General features: G+C 45.1%; 1 protein-coding gene across 1 annotated transcript; it reads right to left on the minus strand.

The window, feature by feature from the left end:
• Nucleotides 1–83: 83 nt before the first annotated feature.
• Nucleotides 84–18396, minus strand: LOC139764023 (corticotropin-releasing factor receptor 2-like). Its single transcript, XM_071690489.1, has 11 exons — nt 18070–18396; nt 12968–13170; nt 8572–8697; nt 7761–7852; nt 5901–6007; nt 5533–5662; nt 3785–3941; nt 3070–3200; nt 2520–2593; nt 2135–2270; nt 84–1602 (listed from the first exon to the last, which is right to left on the minus strand). Exons 2-11 carry the CDS (start codon nt 13167–13169, stop codon nt 922–924), a joined length of 1836 nt encoding a protein of 611 aa, XP_071546590.1. The 5' UTR covers nt 13170; nt 18070–18396; the 3' UTR covers nt 84–921.
• Between the last annotated feature and the right edge of the window lie 3795 nt (nt 18397–22191).

A 22191-nucleotide genomic window follows, 5' to 3' on the forward strand; every position in this document is an offset into this window, starting at 1 on the left:
TGCTGTACTACTACTATTACTGAAAATGGAAGTCGCTGTGCAGAGCTGTTCGTGACTTGTGTGTCGAACACGAAATATATATTTCCAACAACACTTGAATCTTTTGACGTGAATTTCAAACGAAAATCTGAACTCCTTAAAAAGTTCGTGAGAGGCAAGTCTTATCTACGCTCTTATTTACGCCCTCATGGATTATCTAGCCTTTACTCTTGCATTTTATGAATGCCAAGGATATTTCATTTCGACGATGATACATTTGGCAATAACATTTGTAAAAACGTAACGAATGGCGAGCAATGAGTGTCTTTGATCTATTGTTATAGATTATATCAACGTTTGGTCTCTTTTGTTAATGATGCGTCCGAAGTGGTTAACAACATCCAAGATGCAGGTGTGAGAGAAATCAGAAATAACTGATAATCGATCGCTTTTAATACATGGACTAAAGTCATCATTAGGAGGGTGTAGGACACTCGAAATCAATGGCTATAGAGGAGCATCATCCACACACACACTTCCTACGTATACAGATCCGTTCTGAACGTGAGCAACAACTCTGAACGTTCACTTTTAGGCGATGGTTGTGAAGGGAGTATAGCTGGCAGGGATGTGGTCACACGACTGATAGCCGCCAGGGATCGTGGATGGGAGGATTCTGAGAGTTCCACAGGCGTCCAACGTTCCTAAGGGGGGGATCGTGGACGCTGGGGGCCATCAGTGATATCGACTACGTCTCTAGTCTGTGGTTCAGAGTGTAACGTAGCTACCATACAGGTGTTCCCCACCGTGTGGCTGGCAGGCACAGACAGACTGTGGTCGGTCAATGACACAGTCAGTCTTTGGACATGTCGGAGCCGAAGCTGGAGATCCTTAGTCTCAAAGAAGACGTTGTGCGGGTCTTACATAACCATGGTGGGCTCGTTACACAGAACTGACCTTCAGATCACGCTTGGCAAGGCTGTCGAAGCCACCCGGGAGGTGGCTGTTGGCAGGCTGAAGGTTCAGGTCGAGAGGGTTGGATCTGTGTATGCTGGAGGAGAAGTGTTGCTTGGATGTTTGTGGAATGGATGCGTGAATGCAGAGTGGCTGAGAACTGAATGCGCTAGGGCTGAGTGGCTGTGAACTAGGTTTATGAGGGCTAGGAAGGTGAGGTTTAGGTGTGTCAGAGCTAAAAAGTTGAGGGCTGGGTATGTCAGAGCTAAAAAGTTGAGGACTGGGTATGTCAGGGCTAAAAAGTTGAGGGCTGGGTATGTCAGGGCTAAAAAGTTGATGACTGGATGTGTCAAGGCTAAGAAGTTGAGGGCTGGGTGTTTCAGGGCTGAGAAGTTGGGAGCTGGGTGCTTGAGGGCTATGAAGTCGAGAGGAGAGAGTGGTGATCACTTGAGTGCTCGGAGTTTGGGGGCTCAGTAACCGAGTTCGAGGTGTCTGAGCGTTGAATCTAAGGGACATGGAGGAGTTAAGGATGACCGAACCCTTAGTGTCCTTGCGACGATGGTTGGTGCAGTGCCCCGACTGCTGCACACGGTACTGCTGCCAGCGTTTCCGCAACAGCTCCTGCACCTCGGCGTTCAGAAAACAGTAGAGCACCGAGACGAACACGCCCTGCAAGTGGGGTGGTGGGTAGAGCAGCTGCCATCGTCATGATGATGTCATCAACGGATACAGCTGTATGACAGAATAACTTCATCCGTTTGATCTATGAGTGACAAACATACAGCAGTGTGCAAAGTCTAAGGTAAAATAGTTACGTTAGGAAATAGCTACATGACTAAACAGGAGTTCAGTACTCAGGTACAGCTGCAGGAGTTCAGGACACAGCTGGAGCTACAGCAACAAGCGGCCAGGACTCAGCTGTAGCTGAAGGAGTCCAGATTACTATTTCAATTGTAGCGATAGAAGTTGAGATTCAGCTGCATGATTTCAGGCCTGGGCTGAAGCTACAGGAGTCCATGACCCAAATGCAGCTGTAGCGGTAGGAGTCCCCATGATCCATCTTCATCTACGACCCACCTACAGCAGGAGGCCAGGACCTAGCTACAGCAGGAGTCCTGGAACCAGCCAGCTACAGCAAGAGACTACGGCCTTGCTACAGTAGGAAGGTTCATACTAGCTACATCTAAGAACCAGGACCTACCTGGGAGGACTGAAGGAGGGCATTGGTGAGCATGTAGGCGTCTTCCAGGTCACCCTTATCGCCTGGGTTGACGGCGAAGAGCAGGTTGGTGATGCCCAGCAGTGGGAACAACACCGCCGTAGCCTTGATCGCCTTCCTGGAAAACGAAGACAACACGTTGCTCTACGAGGAATGATAAGAATTAAGTTACTATCTTTGAACATACACAACACTACCTTGTCATTCTCGTCAACAGTGATAATGAAACAGGGCAAGTGTTATGTCGGGGTCGTGGGCCAGTGAGGTGAGGAGAGGAATTTGGTGAGGGTCATAGGCTATTGAGGTGAGGCTTGGGGGGGAGGGGGGTGGTTGCAGGTCAAGTAACGTAGAGGCAGTGATGACCTACCTGACGTAGGCGTCGCTGGCTCGCAGTTTAGTGACGAGGATCCTGATGATGTTAACCAGGAACAGGAGGTTGATCTGCGTTTAAGAAATAGTTACGTATAATTAGTATTAAGAGATTACCGAAATCATATCAAGAAAAGTAGTAAGTGACAATGTAGTTGATAGAATACATTCATTACTTGAACAGTATTATTCTTAAATTTGTAATTGGAATGGTGTTGTTCTTAATCATAAACGATGAAAGTGGAGAGAAGAATCTGTATATCTATGCATTCGAAACCCTTATTTTGAATGTAGTTTAGTTTCCTTCTCATACAGGAGTGATCCCTCGCGTTCTATTGCATGGTGAAAAGGTATGTAGAGTGATGTGATTAATCTCAATACATCAACGTGTGATGATATTGCTAAGAGCCACTTCGACAAGCATATTCCAAATATAAATGGAAAACAGAAGCTTGATGTGTAAAATCATACAAGATTTAAGACAAATTATTGTTGATTTTGAGGCAGGAGCTTCCCTGCACAGGGCCATGACCATGGGAGACACCTACCATGAGGGCCGTGACCATGGGAGCCACCAGGATCCAGATGTAGGGGAGGGTGCCGTAGCTACGCCAGCAGTGGACGGGGTAGTACAGGGACATGGAAGCGGCCCACGCTGCCAGGAACACCAGAGGCCATCCTGCAACACAACAAGAACATCAACACTCATCACCTCAGGGACATATACACCAGAGACCCTCCACTCCACCCCCTCATCCCTTGCAATACAACAGCTGCAACAACACTAAAATAGTGGTCCCCTTGCAATACAACTGCTGCAGCAACACTAGAATGTTGGTCCCCTTGCAACATGAAAATAAAACACTCAACACCACGTTGGCCCACGTTGGGAACAGCAGAGGTCAACTGCTTGATATTCCAGTATTGCTGCTGTGACAATGAGCAATAATTTGTTCTAATTGTGTTCATAACTGAATTGTTCCCCTGTAACCTGTTTAGAGTGATCCAGTTTTCGGATAAACACGAGGTAGGAGAGACTCCAGAATTTGTGAGGATGAACTAACCCCAGCTTTAAGAGCCAGTGCTAACCCCAGCCTTTACGAGGCAGAACTAACCCCAGCCTTCATGAGCCAATGCTAACCCCAGCCTTTATGAGGCAGAACTAACCCCAGCCTTCATGAAGGCCTGTGTGAGGTTGGAGAGAGACCCCAGCTCATATGAGGAAAAACTAACCCCTCCTTACATGAGGCAAGCAGTACTAACCCCAGCCTATGATATAGTAGAGGGCGAAGGGCGCCCCTGAGTCGAACACGTTGGAGGTAAGTCTGGAGTGCAGGAAGAGACCTTCGACGAACATCCAGTTGATGGAGGCCATCTGGGCGTACATCCTGAGCGCCAGCAGGCTCTTGCACAGCCAGTCCTGCAACGTCACCGACATATCTGTTACCTCTTCCTCGCAGATGTCTTATAAAACCAGTTCTGCTAATGTGTCTAGTAACTATAGACATATATATCATACTACCGTAGAGTGTCATCAGGTTTTAGTAATCTACACAAGGGAAAGATACGCTCAAAATATACAGGTGGAGAAGATTCGTTCTGCAAATTCCACAAGCTCAGAAGATCACGGGAGCGTCACACATGCTGTCAAGTGCTGCAGGCAATATTTTGACACGACTGAATGACATCGTACCAACTGATACCTGACCACAAACTCTGTGTTACTGTTTACACACACACACACACACACACACACACACACACACACACACACACACACATATATATATATATATATATATATATATATATATATATATATATATATATATATATATATATAATCATCAAACCCTATGTTCATTTTATGGGGTCCTACTAGCTTCAAGGTTGCGCTCTACGAAGAGGCAGGGTAAGGTAGGCTCCTTTCGGACGAGAAGATCCTCATCAACGCTGTAACGTTTCCCTCGCCTGCTGACGATGGTGATCACAACATTGTCGAAAGTGAACACTCCGGCCGTCCGCAGTGTTACCACAGGCGGCCTCGGAGTCCCGCTAGACCCACAGAGACCATAACTGCACCTCATTAGCTGCACACCTAACCTTACAGGGTTGTAATTACAGTGTGACATGCACGCCCCATCATAGAGAGAGAGAGAGAGAGAGAGAGAGAGAGAGAGAGAGAGAGAGAGAGAGAGAGAGAGAGAGAGAGAGAGAGAGAGAGAGAGCCTTGACCGATGAGTGTTCATGAAGAAGGATCCCCAGCCAAAGTTTGACGAACTTGAGGAGCGAGGGAAGAGAGGAAGGAAAATCGAAGTGACGTATCCTTTCTCACACATACACACGACTGGAAACCTCCTTTGTGAGATGTCCCTTTGAATTCGCTCCCTGGAAACCCCTATACAGGTGATGCTCTTTTGATCGATCAAGGTAAGGAAGTCTCGTATAGGACACTTCATCCTTGGACATAGATACTGTACGCCATTGGCTTTTATGTCCGTCAAAGTGACGATTAGATTTGGTTAGTTGTTCGATGACAGATGATTGATATTTGAACACAAAGTGAAGAGCAAAAGATGAGATTTTTTTACAGTTTGATCAGGAATTCCACGCCACCTGAAGGTAGGCAGGTCTCTGAGACACAGAAGAAGGTAGAGGTAAAGACGCAGACTCACCAGGTCAAGGTAGGTGAGGGTGTGGAGGGAGAGACTCACCAGGTCACGGTAGGTGAGGGTGTGGAGGGAGGGACTCACCAGGTCACGGTAGGTTAGGGTGTGGAGACAGGGAGGGACTCACCAGGTCACGGTAGGTGAGGGTGTGGAGACAGGGAGGGACTCACCAGGTCACGGTAGGTGAGGGTGTGGAGACAGGGAGGGACTCACCAGGTCACGGTAGGTGAGGGTGTGGAGACAGGGAGGGACTCACCAGGTCACGGTAGGTGAGGGTGTGGAGACAGGGAGGGACTCACCAGGTCACGGTAGGTGAGGGTGTGGAGACAGGGAGGGACTCACCAGGTCACGGTAGGTGAGGGTGTGACGGTTGGAGATGAAAGGCTCCGTCAGGACGACCATCACCAGGAACCGAATGATGAGGGAGACCACAAGGTTCCTGTGTACCCGCAGCCGGTCACACTCTAGCGTCCTGTAGGGCATTATATAGGGCATTATATAGGGCATTATATAGGCTATTATGTGGGGTATTATAGCACTGGATAAGTATTATGACTGGTATAATATCGTCAGCTGGTCGTACAGACCACTCCTGTAAACTGGACGTATACACTAGTCGTGTAAACTGGTCGTACACACCAGTCCTGTGTGTGTGTGTGTGTGTGTGTGTGTGTGTGTGTGTGTCAATAGGCGTGGGGGGTCGGACTTACCTGAAGTAGGTGAAGATGAAGATGGTGATGGTGAGAGTGAGGAGGGAGAGGAGGGCGCCGATGAAGGTGATGTATCGCACGGCGTCCACCACGCCCGCCGACCCCACCTGCCGAGCACCACACCTGAGTCACCATGAGAGAGAGAGAGAGAGAGAGAGAGAGAGAGAGAGAGAGAGAGAGAGAGAGAGAGAGAGAGAGAGAGAGAGAGAGAGAGAGAGAGAGTGGTCAGCACACACTCTCTCCTTTTACTCAGGACACACACATCCACCCACACACACACACACCCACACTGGAAGATCAATACTGATAGCCACCACTAACGATCAGGGAGGAACTATCTAATCTCCGTTGTAACGACAAGAAGAACACTCGCTATGCTATAGACAGGAGGACATTCGAGTGGTAGGCAGGGCCTCCGAAGTCCTCCTTGGCAACAACCCCAGACATTGCGGTGAAATGATTGGGAAAACGTCCTCCGGTTTGGGTTGAAGAGATATCTATGGGTGATTCCATGGACCAAATGAAGTAGAAGTGACGTTCCTGTTCAATCTGAGACCCTAAGGGTGGGTTGTCATCTCACTTAACGTGTCATTTTGGCATCTAAATGACTCTAATTCCCATAACGCTGCGCTCGAGTTACTCAGTTGCCACTCACACACACACACACACACACAAAAAGAGACATTGAGAGAAAATAGATGAGCCTCACTATTGCGGAAGTTAGCGTCGCTGATCATAAATGACGCGGGATCGCGTTCGAGTCTTGGGAGTGGACAGTGGGCTAACGGCCATCCCAGCTGTTTACCTCTCTCTTCTTTGGGGTTTTCACACACACACACACACACACACACACACACACACACACACACCATCACTGCTCTTCTTTACCTGCCGTGTCGTCCAGCGGACTTGACCTACTTCCTGATCGCTGGGGGACCAGCGTGACTAGCGCTTCAGACCGGGAGGGGTTAGGGTGGCGGGTGGTGTGGTGGGGTGTTGGGCCCTAACATATAGACAGACAGACAAAAGATTCAGATATATGGGCAATCAACCAGACGGACAGAAAGGCTTGAAAATATAAGAGACAGACAGGCAGACAGACGTATGGACAGAGGGTCAAAAAGTGTAACCCAAAGTAGGAAAAAAATTAACTTATGAGAGCTGAAATTACTGAGATCCTCGCGCTAGGCAGCAGTTAAGAGAACTTATCACTTTAATTCAGAACTTGCCTCTGGGGCGAAAGAATAAAGGAAATTGACGGAAAAAAAAATGTTTAAACTTGAAAAACAGACGAGATTCGTGTCATAGCTATAAACAGTTGGTGGTGGGAAGTTGGTGGATGGAACTTGGTGGGGGAAGTTGGTGGAGGGAAGTTGGTGGGGCAGGAGTTTCATGGTTGGGACAATAAAGTGTTGGGATTTTGCTGCAGGGTCTTGGCGCTCCTTGTGGTCTGGCGTGGCACTGTCATTCTCACCACCTCTACGCACGTGGCACTGTCATTCTTACCACCTCCACGCACGTGGCACTGTCATTCACTGTCTCACACTCTGACGCATTTCGCCTAGCAGCTGGCTCGCATATCTCATCTCTCAAAGAAAGTGATGGTCATGTTCAACAGTGAAACAAAGCAGGTGTGAGGAAAGTGAGGCGGTCATGAATTCATACGATGGTGAATGGTAGACTATGAGAATGGTTGAAAATGACGAGGAAATCTGATTTCTCGTGTCCTGCAATAAGAAGCAGTGGCCTGGACTGACGTGGGGTGACCTGGAGTGTCGTGGGGTAACTTGGAGTGACGTGGGGTGACCTGGATTGACGTAGGGTGGTGACCTGGAGTGACGTGGGGTGACCTGGACTGACCTGGTGTTCTATGACGCTGAGACACTGGGAGTAATTGGTCCAGCCTCCCCACAACCACTGGCCAGACGGGTCACACTCGCGGTACGCCATCGCTGAGGAGAGGAGAGGTACGGTACACTAGTGGTGATGGTACACTCATCATGGTGCGGTACACTAGTGGTGGTGGTGGTACACTGATCATGGTACGGTACATTAGTGGTGGTGGTACACTGATCAGGGCACGGTACACTAGTGGTGATGGTACACTGATCATGGTACGGTACACTAGTGGTGGTGGTACACTGATCAGGGCACGGTACACTAGTGGTAGGTATGGTATACTGACTAGGGACGGTACAGTAGTGGTGATGGTACACTGACCAGAGTACAGTACACTACTGGTGGTTATGGTACACTGGTTATGGTACACTGCTTGTGGTGCACAGGTGATGGTGCATTGGTTATACCGTAGTTCTTGTGGCACACAGGTTTTGGTGTAATGGTTATAGCACAATGATTATGGTAAGCTGGTTACGGTACATTGGTTATGGTGAGTGGAGTTGGCGACACGGGATAAAAATGAGAATTTAGGTTATCAAATTGAGAGAGAGAGAGAGAGAGAGAGAGAGAGAGAGAGAGAGAGAGAGAGAGAGAGAGAGAGAGAGAGAGAGAGAGAGAGAGAGAGAGAGAGAGAGAGATAACTCCGTTATCGCAACGTGAATAAGAACATACTCTATCTGTTGCGTCTAGGAAGTAAAAAAAAAAATAAAAAAAAGAAAGAAAAAAGACGTTTGTGACAAGACATCACACATCAGGGCGGGGAAGATGTCACCGTCAGGATAGTTGAGGAGGTCCGGGACGTCGCTGAAGATGTTGGCACACGACTCCCTCACCGTCGACCCCGCCTGCGTCGCCGGCCAGCAGTAGAGCGTGTCCCAGGTGGCGTTACAGTACACTCCTGGAGGAGGAGGTAATAGCAGAGGGGGTGTTAATACCAGCAGTACAGCATTACAGTACACTCCTACTGGAGGAGGTAGATGGTTGGGTGGGTGTTAGTATCAGCAGTACAGCGTTACAGTACACTCCTGTAGGAGGAGGATGGTAGAGTGAGTGTCAGTCAGTACCAGTAGTACAGTGCTACAGTACACTTCTGCAGGAGGAGGATAGTGACAGGGGGTGTTAAGTACCAGCAGTACAGCGTTACAGTTCACTCCTGCAGGAGGTTGGCGGCAGGGGTGGCCCTATTACCAGCAAGAGCGTGTTTGGTACGCTCCTGCAGGGGGGAAGGGCAGGAGAAGCCCTCACACAACCCACAACAGAAGAAATGAGATCAAGGAGGAAGATGACCCTTCGGGTTTCTTTGATGTCGTGAGGATATGTTCCTGATCACCAGGTCTTCGAAACAGAGAGGAATGGTGCAACGAGAGAGGTCACAGCTTTGAAGGCTTGGCCCAAGGAAGGATCAGGAAGAGACATATTCTCCTGGATTAGTTCAGTTCTGGACATCTGGGAGGACCTTGATATAGAAACAGTAAATATTGAAGGTTTTGAGAAATCCGAAAGTTTTTTGAGACTTATTAAGGGACGGAGAGGTGTTAAGCTCTTCCTTTATGAGCACAAATGAGAAATCATACATACGGATGAAAAAATGTAGAATGCATAGAGACAGTTACAGATATTCATGTCTGTAAATGAAGTTCAAGTTCAGACACACTGGTGGTCAGATGTCATCCTTGAGAAGAGAAGTTCAATTTATATAGTATGGCAAGTCCCAACAGTGAGCATTTTAAAAAAAAAGTTCCACTATTGCGATAGCCTGGCAAGGAATGAAGGTTTAATGGACAAGGAAAAAAGTTGAGCTAACGAGATGTAATGCCCCATTAGCAAGATTCCCTATGGCCATAGACAAGGAGGTAAAGAGTCTGGACCAGAAACAATGAAGTTTCCACTAATGAGGGAGGAGACCTGAGGTTCTCTCTCCACCGCAGGAAAAAAGTTGACGTAGGAAGACGAGTGACATTACCGACATAAAAGAGACGCTCCATCATCAAGGCCCGCCTGAAATAAGCAATATGACTCCATCAGAGAGAGAGAGAGAGAGAGAGAGAGAGAGAGAGAGAGAGAGAGAGAGGAGGCCTCAATTGACTAAGGTGAAAGTCCAATCAAGGAGACGATGATTATGATCCTCTATTTATGACGAGGCGACTGTGATCCTCGGCCAAAGTCGGTGTATTACGAGAGCCTTAGCTAACGGGCTACGGCGAGCCACGGAGCCTTTGATCTCAACAAGAATGCCTTTTGACTTCGATGTTCCCCCTCTGGGCGTGTCTTTGGTAGCTGTAGGGTTCCTAAACAGAATATATATATATATATATATATATATATATATATATATATATATATATATATATATATATAATCCTGATATTAGTCCCTGGGGACTTGTCTTGTGGGCTTTCTCTAATATATCTCGTCATGATTACACCTTCAGGGTACACAGTGATGGGATTATTTGGTGGTTGATTAGATGGCAAGATTACCCTCTTTCATAGGTCACGTACAACCCCATACCGCCTGCAGGAGGAACGTGGGTTGGTCTTTGTAATCGTAGCGGTCTGAAGGATTTAAAAGATATTTGTCGAAATTTCACACGAGTATTGTTCTATCTATCTATTATTATCATTACCATCAGTAGCGACAGTATCATTGCTGATCATCGTCATCATCATCATCATCATCATCATTGTTATCATTATTTTTATCATGTCGCGTCAAACACCATCCCAAAGGTTTCTAAGAATATATGTATACACTCGAAGACCTGCTGACTCTGGGAGAGGTGTGCGTCAATTTTCAGTCTCCTTCGCTTTACGAAAAGTTGATGTCAATTTGTGGGGGAAAACAACCTGAAACACCGGCAATGAAATGGCATCGGAGAGGTGGTTTTGAGAGAGAGAGAGAGAGAGAGAGAGAGAGAGAGAGAGAGAGAGAGAGAGAGAGAGAGAGAGAGAGAGAGAGAGAGAGAGAGAGAGTAAAGGAAGTATATAGACAAGGCCAAGAATTCAGGACGAGTCCTCTTTTCTCCAGGGGTTATGTGTTTTGTCTCGCAGACCAGAGCAAAGACTAGGTCACCAACCAGGGGTTTCCTCTCAATTAAGAATATTCAATTCTACCCACAACAAGCCAGGCGCAACAGTCTAGACAGAGCAGTCTGCTTGTCTGCATCATCTTTGAACTTGTAAGTAATGTGTACAAGAGCAACGTCAGTCAATTATGGACATTAGGACCCTCAAATATGTCTGATGCTTTCTGTGGTCATGCTGTGGGTGTCTGCTTTGAAGAATTTATGTGAGAAATAATGAGAAAAAAGGATATGTACCTGTTGCTTACGGATGTGAAGAAAACGTATGAAAAGGTTCAAAGAGATGCTCTATGGAGTGTGCTACGACTATATCATAATGCGAGAGGAAATCTACTAGAACAGAAGAGAACCTTGGGGGTGTGAATGGAGTACCATAGACGAGTTTGTCTATAAAACATTAAGACTCAAACTTATTGGTAAACCTGGAGAAAATGTCGATTCACAGACACCACCTCTCTCTGTCTCTCTCTCTCTCTCTTTGTCTCTCTCTCTTCCTCTCCCATTGCTTGCCAGCCTGCCCGAGCGGCCCCCCCCCCCTTGTCTAGGATTCCAATAAGGATTCTAAAGCCATGCCGCCCCTGAGGGGTGAAGCCTGGGTCGATAACGACAACACCAGGGAGACGACTGTCTTCCCTCGTCACGGAAATTGTTTCCTTAAAAGAAAAGAAAAAAGGGAGTTTAATGGCCCTATAGTTCTGGCTTTTGTTGATGAGTACAATGGCCTGTTTTGTTACCATCTCTTGTAACCTAGTGTTTTATTTTTTTTTTATCTATTTCAACCCCAAATATGCTTTATGAATCCTTTTCTTTCTCTGTAAACTTAATTGTATTCTAGAAAACGAAGGTTTGGAATAGCTTACTGTAGTTGACTGTCAATACTCAGTCGCTGTATTAGTCTGTCACTGTAACTAAGAACAACAGAGCGGCACTACACTCCCACGTGCGTACATTGTCTACATTCACCCGAGAGAGAGAAAAGGCTTCTCAAAATGTTTATTGGTTAGGCCTATCCTGCCCCAGACAATCTTAAGGGCTTTCGCCATATCAGTAGGCCACACTTTGGGTCCTCGATCTTTCTCGTGTTGTGTGTGTATATACACACACACACACACACACACACACACACACACACACACACACATATATATATATATATATATATATATATATATATATATATATATATATATATATATATATATATATACACTTTCTCAAGGTTGCGCAACATCAGGTGCAGGAAAATGTAGTCTCCTTTGTCATGAGAAGTTTTCTGACGAGATTGCATCCCCCAGTGGTACAGCCTCACCAAAGGTGACTTTTCACTCGTGGTGTAACCTCTCGCATATGTGGAGTCCGGTAACACACTCCATTCCTGTCAAATGACTTAAAGCTCGCTCGCCTAAAGACTGAAAACTACTTTAAATCATCCATATTAGCCAGAGTGTAGACGAACAAACGATGTATATTTCAGTATGTATACTTCACCTCCTTCACTGTATCATTCTAGTTTACACGTTTGTATACTTTTCTGTTTTACAAGGATAATGTTACTCTGACTTGTTTACCCAACTTGTGCTTTACGTAAAGCTTGTTTGCACAGACAAACACGACCCACGTGGGGAATTAATTAGGAAGGAGAGCCGGCAAGCCTGGGTGATCTGAGTTAATTAGGCTGAGGTCTGAATTGTCCTTGTCAACCACAGATGTAACCCTTTCAGCGCAAGGGAGGCAGGAGGAATTGTAGCAACGTACAGGGAGGCAGGGAGGAACAATGGCAACGTACAGGGAGTCAGGAGGAATTGTTGCAACGTACAGGGAGTCAGGAGGAATTGTTGCAACGTACAGGGAGTCAGGAGGAACAGTAGAAATGAACAGGGAGATAGGGATGAATAGTAGCAACGTACAGAGAGGTAGGGGGAACAGTAGCAACGTACAGGGAGGCAGAGCCAGGAGGAACAGTAGCAACGTACAGAGAGGCAGAGCCAGGAGGAACAGTAGCAACGCACAGCAAGGCAGGAGGAACAGTAGCAATACAGCGAGGCGGGAGAAACAGGAACGATGGACAAGCTGTCGTCTTCCTTACCGTCAGTCGGAGGGTCGGCCCACGAGTCTTCCAGGCACGAGCGGGCCTCGGGCGGCAGTGTAGGGTGGAGGCTGTGGTGAGGGAAGAGTCCCGGGCCGGGTGGTGTGGTGGTGCTGTACAGGTCAAGCTCCGCCACCCTGGCCGATACAGACAGCTCCTCTTGCAAGGGAGCCGAGGCCGAGGCGCTTCTGTCGTCACTCATCCTGAGGGGGAACAAAGCCATGTTAGCTTTACAAACAGACAGACAGACACAGACAGACAGACAGACAAACAGACAGACACTGCCTTAAGACTTCCGACTCTCAGTGTAATCCAAGAAATCCTCCTGAAGTATCAAGTTAGACAGAACAACACTTCAGTCACCGAACTCTTCCCCACAACACACGATGTGTTGCGACCAACCGCAACTCTCGATATGAGAGAGAGAGAGAGAGAGAGAGAGAGAGAGAGAGAGAGAGAGAGAGAGAGAGAGAGAGAGAGAGAGAGGAGAGAGAGAGAGAGAGAGAGCTAGTACAATATCTTAATCAATTCCACCTTGCCTTCCCCGCACAAGGCAAATTGCCAACCTGATGGAAAAACGCGCCCGGCCATGTCGTCCAATACATAAAGAGGAGGAGAGGAGCAGATGTGGGGAGCTGTAGCTATACTCCCCATCGCTGCCAAACGTGGGGAACTATATTTATACTCCCCATCGCCACCAGGTGTGGGGAGCTGTATCTATACTCCTCATCGTTGCCAGGCGCGGGGACACTATATATATATACGTTTTCCCTATCGCCACTAAGCGCGGGGAGCTATATCCTCTTTCCTCCATCGCTGCCAGGAGCGGGAAGTAAAATCTATACTCCCCAACGTTGCCAGGCGTGGGGAGCTATACTCCCCATCTCTGGTAAAACCCTCGAGTCTGTAAATTACTCAAGAAATGACAAAATTCCTCAACGACTGAATGGAAGGCGGTCTTGGCTGCATGTTGGGAGGAGGGCACGGGGATGGAGGCTGCTCGGCAAGTCATCTCCTCCCCACAATTCCGCGTCGTCCCTGCCTGATACAAGGCTCAGGGCGACCCACCCAAAGACGGAAAGAGAAAGAGTGAAACGATGAATAAATATGAGAGTTAAAGTAGTGCCGGGGATGAATGCAACAAGGAACGCCAGCATTCGCGGGCAAGCGCAACATATCTCCCTCTTCACAATAGCAACTTCTTCGGCTCCCTCTTGACAAACGCATCCTCCACGAAACGACTAGACCCCAGTAGGGGTCAGGTCAGAGCCCTGGACTAGGGTGCTCCTTGCTGGAGAGAAGAATAAGAACATAGAAGGATGAGAAGAAACTGGGTCAAAAGTGAGATAGTCTGTCTCGTACGGATGTAGAGGTGATAACCCAAATGATAGGAGAGGCCGCGATAAACGATGGACGAAATGTGAAGATAAAGGAGAGGAGAGAAAGACAAGAGGGAATGATGGAAGAAAGTGAAGGATAGTTCAGCGTGCGAGTCGTAAGGTCAATGATGAAGGAAGGAGGACAGAGGATGGGACGAGGGAAAGAAAACTGGAACAGTTTAATGACATGTGGAACGCCAGAAACGAGAGGGACATGTGTGACGTGAGGCTGACGATGAACATAGCCATGACGGGAGGCAGCAAGCGGGGGAAGACGAGAGCAGTAGACAATAACGATAAGCAACGCGAGTAAACCGAGATGATAAAGAAGAGTCATGATCAAAGACTTAGGGAAGAAGAGCAAGACGAAGAGGAGGAGGAGGAGGAGGAATGGGAAAGAGTTGGGTAAAGGAGAAAGAACCATGGAATACAACAACATCATTATCGTGAGAAATGTTTTTCCATTCCCATGACGATCTAGCCCATCAGTGGGACCTCGAGTTCTCCAGGATGATCTGGTCTATCGGCGACGCAAGCCTGGCCGTCACCCCGACCCATCGACTCCCATCATCATCATCGTACGACTTAATGGCAACACTGGCAGATTATTAGATCATAGAGCACACTTCTGTGTCGAGATCTGCGCGTGATTGCCTGTGTGCCTGTACTCTACTGGGAGTGCCTACCTATTTCTTGAACTTTTTCTATAACTATAAAACTTTTTAAATGTTTATATACTGTCAGTGTTTACAGTTCTATCACATAGTTTGTGCCATTCACCCATTACTCTAAACGAATAAAAATGCTTCATCTTTTCGAACAAGTGTTAAGAGTTGCTCGATCTCTGCGTCTATCAAAGAACAGTGTTCACAGGCCACGCATCATCATCATCAAACTTAAAACGTCAAAGGTTGCGATCAAGTCACCCCAGACTCATCTCTCTTCTTTAACTTCCTCAAAACCGACATTTTGAGCAGCGTTTCGAGCGGCGCATCAATCATACTATGCCACACACTTTATCAAAGAGTCTTCGGCAGAAACTGTCATTTAGTATATAATCAGCCATTATATTATAACAATTCTCCCCTCATTTAAACCACCTTTAACTAGCCATTCATTCCTGCTGCGTTGATGGAGGAGTTTCCGATCATTTGCTGCCTTGTGCACCATAAGTCCTCTCCTCCTCCTCCTCCTCCTCCTTCTCCTCTTTTATCTTCATGTAATCATTCTTAGGTTTCTCTTTGACCTTTCAAATAAAGACTGGATCATCCTCACGGTACATCCCTGAGCTCTGTCGCTTGTGTGTGTGTGTGTGTGTGTGTCTATACATCAGCGACCCCAGGAGAGCCTTATCTCCCTCCCCTTTTGACACAAGCGGCGGTCTCTATCGCTCCTCTACCGAGAAATGTCATAGGAAAAAAAAGGGAGAAAAAGGGACGACTTCGCTCATTCTTGCTTCATCGCTTGTGTGTGTATGTGTATGAGAGAGAGAGAGAGAGAGAGAGAGAGAGAGAGAGAGAGAGAGAGAGAGAGGCGTCAAACAACTTGTTGATAGCCTTCATTTGTGACACGTTAGCCGGCATGTCAAGTTCAGTCGCTCCTTCCCTCAGCTTCTTTTATCGCTCTTGTGTGTGTGTGTGTGTGTGTGACGCGTGTCTTTGATCCCCGACCTTTGAACCTGGGCCGAACGAGAAAACAACACGTATGGTGATTATCATCAACGACCTCGTTCCCCGGCGGAGAAAACATGATGGAATTCTGTGGCACCATCTGGTAAGCCCTCACTCACGTATAATGTTTACCTCCGCTGAAACACTTTGGCAAGAGTCTATATATTTTGCGATAATTGTGTGTCTTACCAGGAAGCATTTAGTGCATATATATATAGAGCAGGGTATTTGAAGTAGGGGGAAAAGGTGTTAGTTTGGATAAAGTGAAATACGGAAACATGTTAGAAAATCAGTAGAACCTATGAAAATTTCCCTTATTATCCTTTAGGCCTTAACTTATTACCTTATTATCGACCATGTTTTGTCCATATGTCATTTGCTGCGGTCGTCTGCTTTCGTCCACATGGCGTGTGAGTGTGTGTGTGGTGTGTGTGTGTGTGTGTGTGTGTGTGTGTGTGTGTGTGATACATGCAATCATTCTTTTTAAGATTCCTTTAAGGACACTAAAACAGGCCAGTCATGAGAATGAAAAAAATCTCTAAAACACACGCAAAAAAAGTTATGATACATTCATATTCAAATCATGACATATAATGCATTTACAGATCATACTAACAAATTTGAAACATCACTTTGAAGAAAAAAATACAATCTCAACCATAACGGATGTTTGGACAGTGTGAAAAAAGTGAAATTTATTATGACTAAATATTTTTGGGATTCTTTTAAAATTTGGTTTCGCGTACGATGGAGACGACCTTACACGCCCCATAACCCTTAATTTATTGGAGTTCTTTACGCTGCTGTGGAATGAATGGTGATTAACAGAGCCGTGGCTGTGTGTGACGCCAGTTGGGAAACTAAGGGTTCCATGTGAAGCCGATGCGCCCCTAGATGAGGCATTCTGCTGTTTATAGACGAAGGAAAACAAAAGAAATCAATGAAGATCAGAAAAGTATATGGATAATTCAAAGAGAAGAACCTGTAAATTTTACATGTATTCAAGGAGATGCAGATGACATCAGTCGTGGATTTAAAGCAACGTATTCATCAAATGTATTCTTAAACGCGTCTGTGGTGCTGTTCTCAACCACTCCAGCTGGTAAATCATTCCATATGTTGATGATCCGTTGCCTCATTCGAGGTCAAACTTTTGCCAACGAATATGCGCCCATTACTGCGAACGGGATCAGACAAATCTAGTTTAGAGTTCTCATCTGTACTGCATCACCTCTTAACCTTCCCTTTTCTGAGCTAAACACTTTTAAGTCATCTAATTGGCTCTCATAGGATGAACCAAAACTGAACACAATATCCAGGGTGGGGACACACCACTTAAATCTACTGTATGGGTACCATGGCCCTAGACATAGATTCCAAAACTCTACTTATGAATCAAAGAATTATATTCTATATATACAAGTAACACCTCTCAACCCAGTCTTAAACTCCACTTCACCAGAGATGCACCTATAGGAAACTAAACCCCCCAGACAAGTACGAGTTATACTTTCTTATCAATGTTTTAGACATTACAGAACTTTCCGATATTACAATCGTCGACTCAACTTATCACAAGACCTCTCATAACCCCCAAGATGCAACTTGCACTCTGAAGGCATTGAACACCTGCTCCTCTGTTGCCCTGCTATCATGCCACGAAGACAATACCATGTACTTCTTGACCTGTGGTCCCTCTCAGTGGACGCGGCGGGTTTCCAAGGCTCTGCAGAAACCTACAGAGAAGGGCGTCTGGGGCAGGATTCAAAGTGTGTGTATATATATATATATATATATATATATATATATATATATATATATATATATATATATATATAAACACACACACACACACACACACACACACACACAGGATATCCCATACAACGCTTATCAAAATAACTATTCGATTTACTTTAATAAAACTCTTGTATAATTTTTACTCGATATCGAGTCAATGGATCATCTTTCGTCTTTATAACAACCGTTCGCATGTTACAGATGTATCTAAGTTCGGATAGAGAGACAGGTTTGTCCTACAGACTGCGCTTACCTTCGTCTGTACAATAACGGAGCTCTGTAACAGATTTGTTTACATCAGGGGTCTCTCGGTCAGGCCATCTGGTCAACTGCTTCGGTGTCAGGTCGTCTAGTTAATGGTCTGAAGGTGAGGCTATCTGGTTAAACTGCTCAAACCACTAGTGTAAAGTACCGTCAATGATATTTATCACACGATCTCTTTTTTTTCAGTCCATTTTGTAAGTGCAGATACCATGAAACTGTAAGGTTCAGAAGTACAGACGACTGTTTCGGATCTGTTGCCACTGCCAGTCACGGCTAGGGCAGCCGAGGGAGCTGTACACCAACACCTTCCCCTACGGCTCCGTGCCGTGCACTGGCGCTTTCCCGCCTCTCGCCTCGTTATGGCACATGCGCTGTAATGTGTCCATAGGTAAGGACACACACTGGGGAAGTTTGTTTTGCGTCACTTTCTGAAATGAATGATTTTTAGTAACTAATTCCAGATTGCAATTGCCTCTCCATGCATTTTTGTGACAGTGTGATATTTAGTGTGGGTTTAGGACAATTGTTAATCTTTATAGCAAACTATTGAACGTAACAATACGTGGACTGAATCAAAAGATATGGTTCACATGACATTACTTCGTAGATGTGGGGGGGAAAAAGAATGAAAAAAGTGTGATATAGAAATGTGATATACATGAAATGTTAATACGTTTTCTAGGCTAAAAATCATACTTCTAAACCCCTAAAAACAACAGCTTTACGGTGGATGAGACATGTTATTCTTGATTTCTAAAATCTGGACAATTCTTACATTTTCCACATTTCCTACGTTCTCTGATTCTATGCCATGACCACAATAGTTACTATCGCTCCTTGTCTTTTGAAACTGACTTACTGGAACTTTATGTTGGATTTAGGGTTAAACGAAAATTTTAAAAGACATGATTACTGAATATCACCTTAAATACTGAAGAGAAGACTATAAGTGTCCACGAACAATAGCGCAACACTTGCCCTTCTGAAACTTGTTGGTTTGGTATATCCAGTGGCCTTTATCATTCACCAGGTCCTTGTGTCTTATTCGGAAACCCGTAAGACAGTCTCGAACAGCTAGCTATTTCTCTGCTCAAGATAGGGTCACAAGAAGCGTCTGTGGTCTTGATAGTTTCGTATAGAAACCCTTCGACCTTCTTCGATCTCATGTGCGTTATAGATGTCATAATTTTTCTCCCCATAAGCTCCTAGGTATTCCTGTTCATGAGATAGATACGTCTGTAGAGGTCCCAGTGTAGCCCAGTCTAGATATCCCAATGTATTCCAGGCTAGAGATCCCAGTGTATCCTACGCCAGAGGTCCCACTGCATCCCAGTCTAGGATGGTGGATGTTTGAATACTGGCAACAAATTCGTGTTGTTTTAATAGTTATTATGAATTAGATTTCCAATATATATATATTGTAATATATGATGCTGTGTAGCTGATGCACATGAATTCTAAAAGATTTTTCACGTACTCAAAAATTCGAAATATGTTTTCCCTTGTCTTTTCTTTCTTCGTTTCATCATTCTCTCTGTATTTCAATTAAGCCCCGGCCTTGATGTAGACTTTTGTCCGTAACTGGGACCTTCAACATCAAAAAGGAAAAAAAAATCATACACATATTCTATATATTCTACACTAGCTCTGATTGCACTGGTGGTCACGGTATAAGTGCAACAGAATATTGATAAGAACTTCCACACAAATGTATATCTCTTTTCGTAGAGGCCAATATCAAAGATCGTTCGTATGTACGAATATATCACAGCATCACTGGCATTGTCGAGGTGAAACAAAAGGCAATAGCTTCCACCTCGTCATTCTTAAGTGTATATATATATATATATATATATATATATATATATATATATATATATATATATATATATATATATATATATATATATATATATTATATATATATAAATATATATATATATATATATATATATATATATATATATATATATATATATATATATATATATATATATATATATATATATATATATATATATATATATATATATATATATATATATATATATATATATATATATATATATATATATATATATATATATATATATATATATATATATATATATATATATATATATATATATATATATATATATATATATATATATATATATATATATATATATATATATATACCCTTTGTTCATTGAAAGTGTGTATGCTTGTGTCTGTATATGTGTGTCAGGCTATATATTGACATCCTGTTGGTCGAAGGTATAAGACTAATGATGGCAGACGCACCTGGGAATTCCCTCCAGCCGAAGGCCAGTCCATACGAGATGCGTCGTCCTCTGCAGCAATCTGCTCAAAATAATGAACATCCTCATCAGAATATAACAGTCTTCGTGTGAGCACCTAAAGGCCAGAGTGTTCTTACGCCATGCGGAACTGGAGCACGAGAGAAATACGGTGATAACAGGAGATGCTGCAGTGGGAGAGTGGCCATCATGGTGTGGTGAGGGTGCGGTTCCCCCTTGGATACACTGCCCTGGCCTTGATCCCCAAGAATCCGTCTCCGCGTCTTTCGAAATATCTTGGGCAACCTCGAGGAGAGACACGCCTGCCACCAAGGCCAAGGACAGGCATATGGATGTACTGGCAAGCACACCCACAGGTCCTACTCTCTCAGCATACCCACACGTCCTCCCAGCACACCCATAGATCCTCACAGCATACCCACGGCTCCATCACAGCTCCCACAGGTCCTCCTTCCAGCATCTATTGCCCAATGACGCTAAATTTTCATGTGGTGTTCGACCCTATGTTTATGGTGATGAGCACACTTATCATGTCTAAACCTGCAAGGAACTTCCTCTCGCTGTTGAGAAAATTTTTTCGCAAACTGTACGGAAGTGCATAGTCGAAGCAGCGAAGGGGCTTCCGTCAACAATTGGCAAATCAGATCTTTTTCCCAATTGATGATTCCTGAAGGGAAGCGTTGGGAGTATGAAGGCAGTACCTTTATCCTGGTTGACGAGAATGACAGGCAAAAGATCGCCAGCAGAAGAGCTGAAAAAAACTGATGTTTGTCAAACTTTGGTACTCTTAGCGTTTGCGTGATGTCAAGAATAAAGAAACTATCATTGTATTTCCCTGCTTTACTCTGAAAGAAATAAAAATAAAAGATATTTCAGAACTCGTAAGATGATCAGTTATATACATACGTATATATGTATAAAAGATTTCATGCAAAGATAAAGATATCCTGACTGCTACTTTCATGATACGATTCTCTGTACCTCCAGCACGAAGCTGTTCTTGTAGATCTTGACTAACTCTTTCGTGTTCACCCAGAACTCCAGACGGAACCTGCCATTCCTCTGTGACCATCGAGGTTCTCCTGATGACTAGCTTTCTTCGTTCGCTTATACGTGTATGTTTTATCTGTATAGACTCACCCCAGGACCTCTTCCCAGGACAGAGTCCTGGTGTTACCCAAGACTTCACTCTCAAGCTTCCTGCTGCCCGAGGCTGCTGCACTACTTCCAATAAATGGGAAATGTAGACTCCTTTTGAAGTGAGAGGTTCAGTGACGAGACTGTACTTTTAGCGATACGTCTCGCTAAATGTGTATGTGTGTGTGTCTCTTTTTTTTCTGAGCAGAAGACAATACAAATCAAACCGAACAGCATAGTACACCATGAAACAGAATGACAGAGCAACTGAATGCAGCTCAGACCAGCAAAACAGAGCTACACATCTCCATGCCAACAGTGAACAGCATAAAACAGCTGATGGATAAGAGGAAGCAACAGCAGGAAAATAGTCCAGGACTGCACTAGAGAGCGATAGAGAGGATGAACCTCAAGCAAGAGATGAGGAAGAGCAATAGAGAAGAGTAGAGGAGAGGAAGAGGCTAGTGATAGGTGAGGTGCAGCGGAACAGAAACAGGAACAGCAACGGCTAAAAGGAGACACAGCAGTTGGTTGCAGCAGCCACAACCTCTCTCCTTCAGCCAAGTGTCTCGTGACCAGAAAACTGGTTCGTCCCCTTCCTTCCAACACTCCCCCTCTAGGCCACTTTTTGCGCCCTTCTTGGGCGGTCCCCCTACCGCCCGTGGGCGCCT

The sequence above is a fragment of the Panulirus ornatus genome, chromosome 48 (genome assembly GCF_036320965.1).
Source record: "Panulirus ornatus isolate Po-2019 chromosome 48, ASM3632096v1, whole genome shotgun sequence".
Taxonomy (NCBI): domain Eukaryota; kingdom Metazoa; phylum Arthropoda; class Malacostraca; order Decapoda; family Palinuridae; genus Panulirus; species Panulirus ornatus.